The following is a 12,741-nucleotide window of genomic DNA, read 5'->3' as shown; positions in this document are numbered from 1 at the left end:
ATGTTTTCTAGTGGTAACGTGTCAGCCAGCTGCTCCAGCTCTGCCTTCCCCTCCTCCTCCTCCTCCTCTCCCATTATCTCCCAAATTTGCCCCTCGTCTCTCTCTGAGCTGTGACCTCCTGCAAACCCTTCTTGTAAATCTATACTGTCTTCTTCTTCTCTGCAAGGTTCAACCTGGGGAGGCGGTCTCCACCATTCCTCCTCTGTCCAGTCCCTGACAGCTAACGCAAAAGGATCTATAGACTGGATATTAAGGCTGTGACTTTTCTTCTTTGGCAATGGGAAGATGTGAAATCCCCTCCTGGATAAGACTAATCGCCGTGTTGATTATCAACATAACTCATGCAATGATATTGATGCAAAGCAGCTTGGCGACGATGGGTCCGTAGTTGGAAGCACCATCTCTAATCCCTTTGTTCCTGCTGTTCACTTCCTATTTAGGGTTTGACTGGAGCCTGCATTTTAAATGGGAACAACTTTCTCCAGAGCAGAAGGCAAAGCGGACAGACCCCACAGAGCCCATCAAGTAAGTGACAAGAAGGAAGAAGGTAAAACAGGGGTGACAAGCACAGATCTGCGGAAGAGAGGCAAAAGATACTTTGCTTTAATGCTGTGGTAGGGAACCCTAGGCGCAAGAGCCAGCTGTGGCTCCCGAGGCCTCTCTGTCGTCGTCTTCTTGATATTCCACTTTTCCCACAAGGAATTCAAGGTGGTGTATTTGGCTCTCCTCTTCTCCCAAATATCCTCGCAACAACCCTGTGAGGTAGGTGGGGCTGAGAGTTGCTTCATGGCTGAGTAGGGATTTGAACCCTGGTCTCCTGGGTCTTAGTCCAACTTTCTCACCACCACACCACACTGAATCTCTCTGCCCAGCCTTTGGGGCTCCCCAGACTACACCCTCTCAGTAGTCTGCTCTGCACATTGCTCATGTGCTTTTTTTGCCTGGCTGGGAACTGTGTTAGTGCTGATTGCTTGCTTGGATGAATAGGGCTGTGTGTGTGTGTGTGTGTGTGTGTGTGTGTGTGTGTGTGTAGAAATAGCTGGGCTTTGTGTAGCTGGACTGCAGCTTACTGAACAAATGCCCTATTTCTCCAGTCCCTTTGTCTCCGGACCCACCCACCGTGTGGGAATGTAGGTCTTCAGGCTGAAAAAGTCTCCCCACCACTGATTTGATACATACTGAGAAATGTGTCCTATGACAGTTTGGCTCAAAGCATATTAACCCATAAGAAATTAGAAGTAGGGCTTGTTTTTCATATTTTTAATGTTTGATGTCCTGCTGTGTTTCATGTGTTGGAAGCTGCCCAGAATGGCTGGGGCAACCCAGTCAGATGGGCAGCACATGAATAATGAATTGTTGTTGCTGTTGTTTATTACTCACCCTTCTCCAGCAGGTCCCAAAGCAGGTTACAGCAATTTACGATTCAATGCTTTGCTGAAATGCATCTTAAATACACATTGTTTTAAAGATGGCATAATGATGCGTTTAAAGATGGCATAATGATGGTTTGCCACCGCTTTCCCTAACTAGGGACAAAGGAAACAGGCCATCATGATAAGAGACATAATCTTTCATATGTGTACTAAAAGCTAGTCCAAGGCATTCCATTTTTTTGAGGCTGAGCTTCAGATGTGGGACCTCCCTAATCCTAGAGTGGAAATCTACCTGCAGTGCATCCTCAGAGCTCTAGGCCAGGTAGATGCTCGAAGCATTTCCCTTTATTCCTGCATCCCAGTTCTTCTTGATCATCGTTTTTGCCTCATGGCATCCCCACATTTTGACGCTGCCCTGTTGCAGGAGAGAAAGCACCATTTTTGCCTTATCACAGTCCACCATCAGAAGAGAAAAGGCTCTTTGAGGCATGAACCAGGCTGCTGAGAGTAGGATCTGAGCTGCAAAATTAACAGCAGTTTGCCACATAGTCTCAGCCCCACTCAGTGCCACTTCTTTCCTTTTCTTCCCAGCTGATCTGGAGGGAAGGGGGGGGCAAATAACTCTGTTTCCAAATCAAAACCCAACTGATTACAAAGGGCTTCTTAAAAGCTCTTTGTCCTTCTGAGAAAGTGTGACTTTCTCCTTGAAACAAGGCTCCTCGCAGGATAAAACTAGGCACAGAGCCCCCAGTTAAATAATGCCATGTAAATAACCTCTGAGTGCTAAGTGCATTTTTGGTGTGGAAGCCTGCAATCAGGACTGAAAACTTCAGGCTTGTAGGAGTGGCGCTGATGAGTGCATTAGCACTTCTGACTGACATACAAATAACACGTCTTATTTGAAACACAAGTTTCAAATTTTATTATGACGATTTATTGAGTGGTCTATTTTGTGTGCAGGTATTAGATAGAATAGAAGGAATCCTGCTAGGTTGCAATCCTGGACATGCTTACTTGTAAGCGAGCCCCATTGAACTCAGTGGGACTTACTTCTGGGTAGATATGTATAGGATTGCGCTTTTTCTTTCCTCAAAAAATAAATGAAACATGATACAGTACATGCAGAGGGATTTAACAAACAGACTGAATTTACCTCGATGGCTGTAGCCTCTGGAAGCAATCTGAGTTTGAAAAAGTTGCAGAGAGGCAGCCAGAAGAAGTTTTAGCCATTTGAATTTGGGTACATACACTTTTTTAAAAAAAACACCCAATGGCGTTAGCTAATGCAGTGCAGCCTGGTGTTTGTGAGTATGCGCAATGCGGGATTAGTGGTTGTGCTGTCTGCTGCAAGAGTCTTTTATCTCCCATTGGCCTCTGCTTGTGGATTTTCAAATGAACAGAATACTAACAGACGATAGGTGTGCTCAGGCATATATGACCAATCACATAAGAAAGTGGGAACAGGGACATCCATGCAAATCCCACCCCCAGTGTCCCTCTGTGTGTTGTACCCTTTTCTGTGGTGTGCAGGAAAGCTCTGCAGGGGGGCTTCTAGTCATGTTCCCTTGAACACAACTAGATTCCTCTATACACTTGTGGGCACTGCATTATCATGGTCCTCACCTGCATTCAAGCACGTGCAAGTTGAAAGCCCCTATAGACCTTTCCCATGCAACCCTGGGAAGGTTGGGGAATGACGCCATCCACAAGGATATTGGGGGCAGGGTTTGTGTGCCTGCTACTGCGTCCCACTTGGAGCATTCGTACATTCAGATCCCTCCTCCTTCCTGCTTCCAGGACATTTTCCATATTCATACCTGGGAATTAAAAAGCCATGTATCTGACTATTTACAGATCAAAAATGCACATGGGCCAGGAAACAAGGATGTGGATTTCTCCCTGTGTGTGTGTATGCAAACCCTCTTACAAAGGAGTCCAAGTGAGAGTCTCTGTCTTCTTTTGTCCCCGACCATGCAGGACTCCTATCATTGCAGGAGGTCTTTTTGTAATTGACAAGGCCTGGTTCAACCACCTTGGGAAATACGATGCAGCGATGGACATCTGGGGTGGAGAGAATTTTGGTGAGTCCCTGTCACTCTACAACAACCATCGTCCTTGCTAGCCAAGATTCAAGAGGCAGGGGAGTTTGCATTCTTTTGGTCATCCATCACTCAAAAGTTCCACTTATTATTTGCCAGAAATCTAAGCAAACAAGAGCTCAATTCTTTTCAGTGCCTTTATTAAAGTGCCAACTTCACTTTTCCACCAGCACCATCCTTTCATTCATAATGCAAAGGCAAATATTATATCATCTCTTTGATGCCATCATCAGCTTTGCAAAAAGGGCAGGTGGGCAGGCAGGCAGGCAGGCGGTCCCTTGGCAAAAAGACAGTCTCCGAGTAGTAAAATGTGGTGTGCACAGATTCGCCATGACCTTAGCCACCGGAGGCATTTTAAAAGAAAGAAATGGTCCGTGTCAGAGTTAATTCCAAATGTCTGGTAGGGTTTTCCTGTGGGATCTCTCTAATTAGTGCAGTGCATTTTACTAACGTGTCACCAAGCGGAGAAAGAATGGGCTGTTCTTCTCGGGGACGATTTTATGGTGGCTGTGGGAGAGCCTCTCACATGGGTGGAGATGGAACATCTGTTCTGGAATCTCAATGATCTGTGGCCTGACACGAGATCTTCTGGTTGTTGTTAACTGCTTGTTGTCCGCATGGAGCACTTGAAGTCAATAAAACAATCTCACAAGCAGTGAATCTAGGCATGAGCATGATTGTGTGCATATGGTTTTCCAAGAGAGATCCATCCACCCATCTGCTCTCTTGCTGCACCATGTTTACAGCTCCTATGTAAGATGATTTCAGACCAAGTGAAAGGATATTTGGAGTATGTTTCTCTGCGTAACACATACACCAGTGCAAGGACAGAGAAGGGAGAAGATAGCCACAAACTGCAATCCCATTATCACTTTGTTGATCAGAGCTAGCCTTGTTATGTCCTAGATCAGTGATGTCCAACAGGTCGATCACAATCTACTGGTCGATTCCCGAGTGATTGCTGTCAATTGCGGTTGATTGTGGGCTCCCTCCCAACTTCAGGCTCCCTTCCGATCACTCCCTTCCAATTGCTTGTTGGAAAAAGCATTGTGTTTAAAGTCTCCGCCCCCTCCGTCCTTGCTCTGCTTGTCTGTTACGTGAAATGGGCGGTCGTGATTGCTAGTTTAGTTTCCTGCATTGCTGCATTTGCCTGTTATTGTCTGTGTTGGTTTTACGTGTCTTATGTGCCCCCCCTGTGGAACGCCCTCCCACCAGATGTTAAAGAGAACAACAACTACCAGATTTTTAGAAGACATCTGAAGGCAGCCCTGTTTAGGGAAGCTTTTAATGTCTGATGTATTATAGTATTTTAATATTTTTTTGGAAGCTGCCCAGAGTGGCTGGGGAGGCCCAGCCAGATGGGCGGGGTATAAATAATAAATTATTATTATTATTATTATTATTATTATTATTATTATTATTATTCCCCCCCCAAAAAAAAAGCTCACCAACTTTGGGCTCCTCTAAAAAAGCTGAACAACTTTGGCCCTCCCCTTTCCAATGACAATGGGTAGATCACTGCTGGTTGTTTTATGCTGGAAGTAGATTGTGGTCTATAGGGAGTTGGATGTGCCTGTCCTAGATGACACAAAGATATAAAGGAATGATGACAAGGGCAACAGGGTACTTGGGCCTGTAGCCAGTTTACTCTGCCTTGGTGGGCAGCTCCTGGACTGCCTAAGAAGAAGTGGAAAATGGAGTGTTTGTGTAATCTCTCCTTGTTCATGCCTGGAAGTTTCTTTCAAACTGGGCTTTGCGGTGGGGGTGGTTTGTTATTTAATTACTCCTGGCCACAACAATGTTACAGATCAGAGGGAGTCAACTGCTGCCTTGAAAGGGGTGGAGAAGCACCGGGTTGTCAGGGAGACAGATTTTAAGCAGGCTTTAAGACTTCAGCCCCTCCAGGGAGCGTGGCTAACAAGAAAAAAGGACCCCATGTCCTATCAGATTTGGCAGCTCTGCCAGGGATGTGTACAAACAGATGTTCCCACTATGCAATAAACCCATCCAATTGCTTGTTGTTTGCCTCCCCCCTGAAACCTTTTATCACCGCACACGTGGTGTATATTTTGCTTAAGGTGGTGGCTATGTGCCCAACTTCACTGGGGATAGTTCTCTATTTGAAGAACTGTCTGCAGTCAGACTACTGGGCCATCTAACTTGGTATTGAGTCTACACATACGGCTCAATTGAATGGAACCTTGTGCACCCAGAGTGCCCTACTATGGACCTACCAGCTCTGATGCTTTGTAGTTTGGCAACCAGTCCAAATTCTATTTTCTACCCTTTGTCCATGAGCTGTGGGTCTGTTGTGGAGGGCACTACACATTGCACTAATCAGCACAAGAGCAAGAAATAACAAGAGGCTTCCTGATACGTAAACAGGACTTTGTATAAAGGGACTACCTGTGTAGAGGCCAGCTTCTTTCCATTTTGATATCATTACCCACAACGTTACAAGGAGATTTCAAATAGGTTAATGTCAAACTGATGGTAAGAAGCTTTGAAATGCACTTAAGAAGGCAGAGAGCCCAGGAAAGCTCTTTCTGGTATGTGGGTTTGCCTGACGTGGTGTGGCAAAGGGGTAAAATGAAGGCTAAAGCTGGAATCTTTCCTGCTATGAGACTTTGAAAAGATGAACATAAGCCTCTCTTACAGAAATCTCATTCCGGGTGTGGATGTGTGGCGGAAGTTTAGAAATCATCCCCTGCAGCCGAGTTGGGCACGTCTTCAGGAAGAAGCACCCCTACGTCTTCCCCGAAGGAAATGCCAACACCTACATAAAGTAGGCTTACTTTATTCACTGACGGCTGAATGAAACAAAAATATGTGCTGCAAAAGGCCATGTGAGCAACATTCTCCCAAACTCACAGTCACGGGCTGTGAGTAGGGATTATAGCTCTCTTTTTCAGGCTATTTAAGGATACATATTGAAAATGTGAAGTATTCAGAGCTGACTGTAGGAAAGCCATGGGATAAAAGGTGCTTCAGGACAAGGATTTGGTATCTCAAACACACCATTCAGATATCACAAATGGATTATTAAACTTTTGCTTTGTTTTTTGATTGTTCATCAGATTTCCGCCAGAAAAGGGTAAATCCATATTTACTGGAGGGAAAATGTGGTTTGGCATTTTGCTGTCATGTTCTCTCCCCAGTAAGTACAGGCGCCCATCAAGCACCTGCCCACCAGTCAAGCTGTTACACAGGTATGGCTGTGCATAGAGATGGTGCACCGCACTACACAGCTTGTGAAATTCTTCACAGACTCACACTAGTAGTGCACTGAACAATTGGAATTGTAGATGTCGGTGCAGAGAAAAGAAATGAGCAAGGTGATAAGAGAGTTGTGGCAGGAAACAACACAGAGATTGCAAGTTACACTTAAAGGTAAAGGTAAAGGTACCCCTGCCCGTATGGGCCAGTCTTGACAGACTCTGGGGTTGTGCGCCCATCTCACTTAAGAGGCCAGGGGCCAGCGCTGTCCGGAGACACTTCCGGGTCATGTGGCCAGCGTGACATCGCTGCTTTGGCGAGCCAGAGCCGCACACGGAAACGCCGTTTACCTTCCCGCTGGTAAGCGGTCCCTATTTATCTACTTGCACCCGGAGGTGCTTTCGAACTGCTAGGTTGGCAGGCGCTGGGACCGAGCAGCGGGAGCGCACCCCGTCGCAGGGATTCGAACCGCTGACCTTTCGATCGGCAAGTCCTAGGCGCTGAGGCTTTAACCCACAGCGCCACCTGCGTCCCAAGTTACACTTAGGAACCAGCAAATTCTTCCGATTTGGGGCAATATATGTACCTTTTCCAGTGCCATAAATTTCCATGCACATCAGTTTGGGTTGTACAGTTATATCTGACCAGGTGCCATATAAGAGACCCTGGGGGAAAGATCAGGGTCCCAGCAGGGCATCCATCCTCTTGCTGCTGGGACTTGGCTTGATCTGCCTCCTTTTTAATTTGCCCACCACTACATAAAACCATGTAGAAGGGACCACTGAAGGCAGAGCTTAGGGCAGTTTGCCCAGGATCACTTCCAGATGACCTGTTTATTGAGCATGCATCCTGAATTCTTTGCACAAAGTTTGTAGGGAGGTTAAGCAGTTCATTGAGCATTCATTCCGATATGCTTGTCAGGCGGGATATATGACATTGCATCAAGTAATGGTTACTCCACACTTTCTGGTACATTTCCCCATCACTTTCCTTACTGCAAAGAGTAGACTATTTTGGCGTTAAGTGGGTTTGCTGTTCAAGAGTGCCACATCACCTTTAATTGTGCAACCTGCATTTGCTAGCATGTGATTGAATTCTACCCCCGAAACAGCAACAGTCTGAATATACTCCAGATTCCCTGGAGTTGGCCCTGGTGCTTCCATCCTTGCTATGTCTACTTGTAGCCAAATGTTTTTGCACATGCATTCTTTGACTAATGTAACCGGAAAAGCCCATGAGACACTGCAACTGTGATAGAAGCCCCTATAGACAAAAATACACCTACTCCTGCTTGACTGCTGTAGAAGCTCTTTATTGAACAATAATATTACTTGGTTAGCCCTGACACATTATTTATATTTAAAATGTTGATCTTCTCTCCATGCTGTATGAATTGTGACAGCACCATTCGTAGATATTAAAATGTATTTGAGGGAACACACATGAATTATTCCAAATGCCTGCATGCACTGCAGTACGTGTGCAAAAATGTGCACTTGAGAGCTGCCCCGTGGGACACGACTACATCTATCCTTGAACTGAATGGTGCAGTCATTTTGGGAGATACAGCTCCATTTGGGGCAGCAGAGCTCCATGCGTCTTTCGGAAGAGTAAAATACCACGTGAAGTGAACATATTAAAGGCTGCTGCGCCTTCATAGGGACAGTAACCGAAGGTGATCATGGGAAATGAAAAGAAACTGCAAAAGGGGAAAGCGAAGGCAGGTTTCCTGAACGGAACTTCGCCAGACCTTAAGTTAATAAGATTAACCTGGAGAAACAGAAGGCATGGGAGAAAGGGAGGGAAAGAGGAGACAGACTGAATAAAGAACACATTTCAACAGAAAATCTATAATCCCCAGACACTGAATTCTGTGTACTTCTTCACAGATGCACAACAGATGCATTTCCCTCCTCAGCTACGATTGCGATGAATATCGCCCTCACACACTGCAAATGGTGATAGAGGAAAAACTACCAATGGGGCTTTACCCCTCCCCCATCAGTGTGCAATTGCAATTGCAGTCGGTTAGAGAAGGGTTATACCTTCCCCCTCCTATGTTCTGCAGTCGCAGTGGAAATGCTCCCTCTTTCTCTGTAAAAAAAATTAAAAATGAAATCCCCTGACAGGGCTGCAACCTGCTCAGTGAACATAACATGTAGTTCTGCCTTAAAGATGCACATCTAAAAAACTTCACCTCACCATGAATGCATCAAATAACCCCTCAAATAAGATGTCCTCAGCTCTCAACGAAACCGTAATAAAACTAAAACAATCTGCCCATCTGTTTTGTATCTTATCTACTGTTTTCACCACCTAGATGCCTTTGGGGGGGAAAGGGATTCTCCCCCCTCACAAACACACACAATTTATCCCTTCAAGCTCTTATCTGAGGCATCCAATTAAAACTCTTTCATGCATGCTCCTGTGGTTTCTCCCTCATTTTTTTTTTTTAAATGTCTCTCCTCAGAAACACCAAACGCACAGCTGAAGTATGGATGGATGAATATAAGCAGTACTATTACGCGGCCCGGCCTGCAGCTCAGGGGAGGCCATATGGAGAGTAAGTGTCCCCCTCTGGCGGTGAAGGAAAACACAAAGAGAGTGACTCAATTGTTTGATACAGTGGAACCTCATTATGGTTTTATAGTCCAGCTGTTGGGATGCCTGCATTTTGTTTCTGCGGGAACAGTTAATTAGATGTTAATAGTAAACAGATGCTGTGAGTATATGGATATAAAGTCCTAGTTGCTTGGTGTGTGTGTGTGTGTGTGTGCTAGCTTGTATAAAACCGCATTGGTATACCTCATTAGAAAGACTGGCTTGTTCCTAGATTAAAATAAAAGAGCTCGTCTTCTCCTCTTACCGCTTCCTGGAAAGGGTCCCAGGTCAACCTCCAAGGTCCTTCCTTCCTTTAATGACTGCCCTGTCGGGCAAAGAAAAGCAAAACCTGCTATCTTTATGAAGATGAGCCGGTAGTATGAACAAACAGTGCCCCAGGGCAAAGAAGCAAGTAAAATATACAAACCAGGCAGCCTAAATCCTTATTTCCATATTTGCCCTGTGGGCGAAACAGGGTTTTTGCGATAACCTTCTGCAGGAAAGTGTGATGTGATTTATTCCGCTTTCACCTACCGTGGTCTTGCTTGCTTGCTTACCCACCTCCTTTATATCAAGCTTGCTGAGGCTGATGGGAGCTGTAGTTCAACCACATCCAGAGGTCCACATATTCTCCACTATATTAAGCATAGTATAATGCAGGGCTGTTGGGGCAGTGGCAGGCCTTGGCGTCTCAAATTTCAATGGCACCTTGTGCAATGCCAAAATCTGTCCCCTTCCATTGGATGTCGTTGTTGTGGCGCCTGCTGCAGCGCCCCAGAAGTTCCATGCCAGGTGCTTGGGTCCCTGGCTGTTGTGGGACTACAATAAGGCTACCAGATTGTTTTCAATGAGTCCGGGGACACTTTTCAACTTCAATGGATTTTGCATAGGGACTTATTTGTAAATCTGGGGACTGTCCCTGGGAAACAGAGACGTCTGGTAACCTTAGACTACAACCCCCGTCATCCCTGGCTGGCATGACCAATGGTCAGGGATGATGGGAGCTGTAGTCCAACAACAGCCGAGGACCCATTGTATTAGAGGAACCAGCTGCTGGGGATCACAAGAGTTCTATTGTATAAATAAATAAAAATAAAAATAAAAAATTTATTCGTGTTGTGCATAGCCATAATGCTAGCTACTATGAGAACAAAATGCTGAACTAGATGGACCTCTGGACTAATCCAGCGCTGCTCTTCTTAAATCCTAATCCATCACCAGCAACTGAGACTAATTTTCTTTATGCACTCTTGGTTGCCAGATTGAGCTAAGACTCATGTGTCTAGCACACTTTATATTTGTGGTTCCTCATCCAGATTGTGATTCATGCACGGAAACCAAATTCCCAGGTGCATGTCCCTTAGCCAAACTGGGATCCACATGCCTGTGTGTAAACAAAGATTATGGAGCTCTTGAGCCTTGCTTTCAAAAAGAACCAGTAGAAAAGTTGGTTTGTGGCATTTTTTCCTATTTTCAGAGTACGAAAAGCAGCTGCAGAGCCAGAATACCACAAATGTATTGTGTTATAAGAGCCTGAGAAGAGTTTGCTGGTACAGGCCAATGGCCAATCTAGTGGCACTGATAGACCAATCCTCCATTAATTTGTCCAGTCCTCTTTTAAAGCCACCCAATTTGGTAGCCATCACAACATGTAGGGATGAGTGCCAACAATGCATTGTGTGAAGAACTTTGGACTTCCATGAGTTCTACGGTTTTGAGAGAAGATGATGATGATAATAATAATAATAATAATAATAATAATAATAATAATAATTATTATTATAATAATTATAATAATAATAATAATTTATACCCCGCCCATCTGGCTGGGCTTCCCCAGCCACTCTGGGCGACTTCCAACCAAATATTAAAATACTATAATACATCAAACATTAAAAGCTTCCCTAAACAGGGCTGCCTTCAGATGTCTTCTAAAAGTTTCGTAGTTGTTGTTCTCTTTGACATCTGGTGGGAGGGCGTTCTACAGGGAGGCTGCCACTACCTAGAAGGCTGTCTTCCTGGTTCCCTGTAACTTGGCTTCTTGCAGTGATGGAATCACCAGAAGGCCCTCGGCGCTGGACCTCAGCGTCCGGGGAGAACGATGGGGGTGGAGACGCTCCTTCAGATATACTGGACTGAGGCCATTTAGGGCTTTAAAGGTCAGCACCAACACTTTGAATTGTGCTTGGAAACATACTTTTCTCTATCCACTTTTCCCACACTAGGCATAATTGCATACATGTCTCCTCTTAGTCACCTTTTATCTGAACTGAAAAGCCCCAAATGTTGTCCTGGGGGACTTGCTCCTCTCACTTGATCATTTTGGTCGCCCTTTTCTGAACCTTTTCCAGCTCTGCAATATCACTTTCTAGGTGAAATGACTGAACTGTACACATTATTCCAAGTGCGGTCTCACCATAGATTTGTATAATTGCTTCACAGAACTGGCATTTGCCTTTTCTATTGCTTTCCTAATGTTCCCTAGCACGGGATTTGCCTTTTTCACAGCTGCTGCATGCTGGGTCAACATCTCCATCAAGCTATCCATGCTGACCCCAAGGTCTTGTAGCTCTAGTATATGTCAATAGAACACATATCATTTAGGCAGCAAACCTGCATTGGAACTCTCCTGGGACTAAGGGCCAAGTAGACATTTATTTATTTATAAGATCTATGTCCCACCCTTCACCTCAAACGATCTCAGGGCAGGTCACAACAAATTAAAATACAATAAACCAATTGGATACAGTTAAAACCATCCATTCCACTGCCTAGATTAATTGCATGATTGCAATTCACATGTCTAGCTTCTAAATTTTAAATAGTAGCTGCAATACAAGAGATCCAAGACACACGAGGAGTTTAACCCTTTCTTCCCCACACTATGGTCCTAATGAAAGTCGCTCTACCACCAAAGCTGCTATTCACTCCAGACAGAGAGTAAATTTCATACCAATGGGAGTTGCTCCTCCATGCCAAATCACTTTGGGTTTTTATTATTATTGGGATCTCAGCATGAGGAAGAGGGTTAATCTCCTTCTCCCTGAGGTTCCAGTGCTGATCAGGCAATCCAAGGGGGATTTTTAATGTTAAAAATGTTAAAAATTTCCGGTACATTACCTGCAATTACGGTCATGCCAATGAATGCCATTTCTAGTTTGGTCATTTGTTGCTCAGTTACACGACTCACAATGAGTTAACTGTGGGAGCTGAGGAAGGTGTGGATATGGGATTACTAATGTATTTTGCCACTAGCTAGATTTACGGAGAGAATCCTGTCTTTGGGGCCCAAGGCCATTTCATGTTGCAGTGGTATGAAGTGGCGTAATTAGATTTTTTGCAAATATTTTGTTTTCAACAGCATCCAGAGCAGAGTGGAATTGAGAAAGGCCTTGAAATGCCACACCTTCAAGTGGTACCTGGAAAATGTTTATCCTGAACTGAGGTACTAG

At 44.8% G+C, this 12,741-nt stretch overlaps 1 protein-coding gene across 1 annotated transcript in view; it reads left to right on the top strand.

Moving 5' to 3' along the window:
* Nucleotides 1–12,741, top strand: part of GALNT14 (polypeptide N-acetylgalactosaminyltransferase 14) — a 243,070-nt gene that overhangs the window by 217,379 nt on the left and 12,950 nt on the right. Inside the window, exons 8-12 of the mRNA XM_083732509.1 lie at nt 441–525; nt 3,351–3,454; nt 6,131–6,257; nt 9,159–9,251; nt 12,651–12,734. Of these exons, the coding sequence (XP_083588635.1) occupies nt 441–525; nt 3,351–3,454; nt 6,131–6,257; nt 9,159–9,251; nt 12,651–12,734 (493 nt within the window). The remainder of the gene's footprint in view (nt 1–440; nt 526–3,350; nt 3,455–6,130; nt 6,258–9,158; nt 9,252–12,650; nt 12,735–12,741) is intronic.

The sequence above is a fragment of the Podarcis gaigeae genome, assembly GCF_964106915.1.
Source record: "Podarcis gaigeae genome assembly, chromosome: 3".
In the NCBI taxonomy this organism is placed as follows: domain Eukaryota; kingdom Metazoa; phylum Chordata; class Lepidosauria; order Squamata; family Lacertidae; genus Podarcis; species Podarcis gaigeae.
The sequence above is the reverse complement of the archived record's forward strand: the minus strand, read 5'-3'. Positions and strand labels throughout refer to the sequence as shown.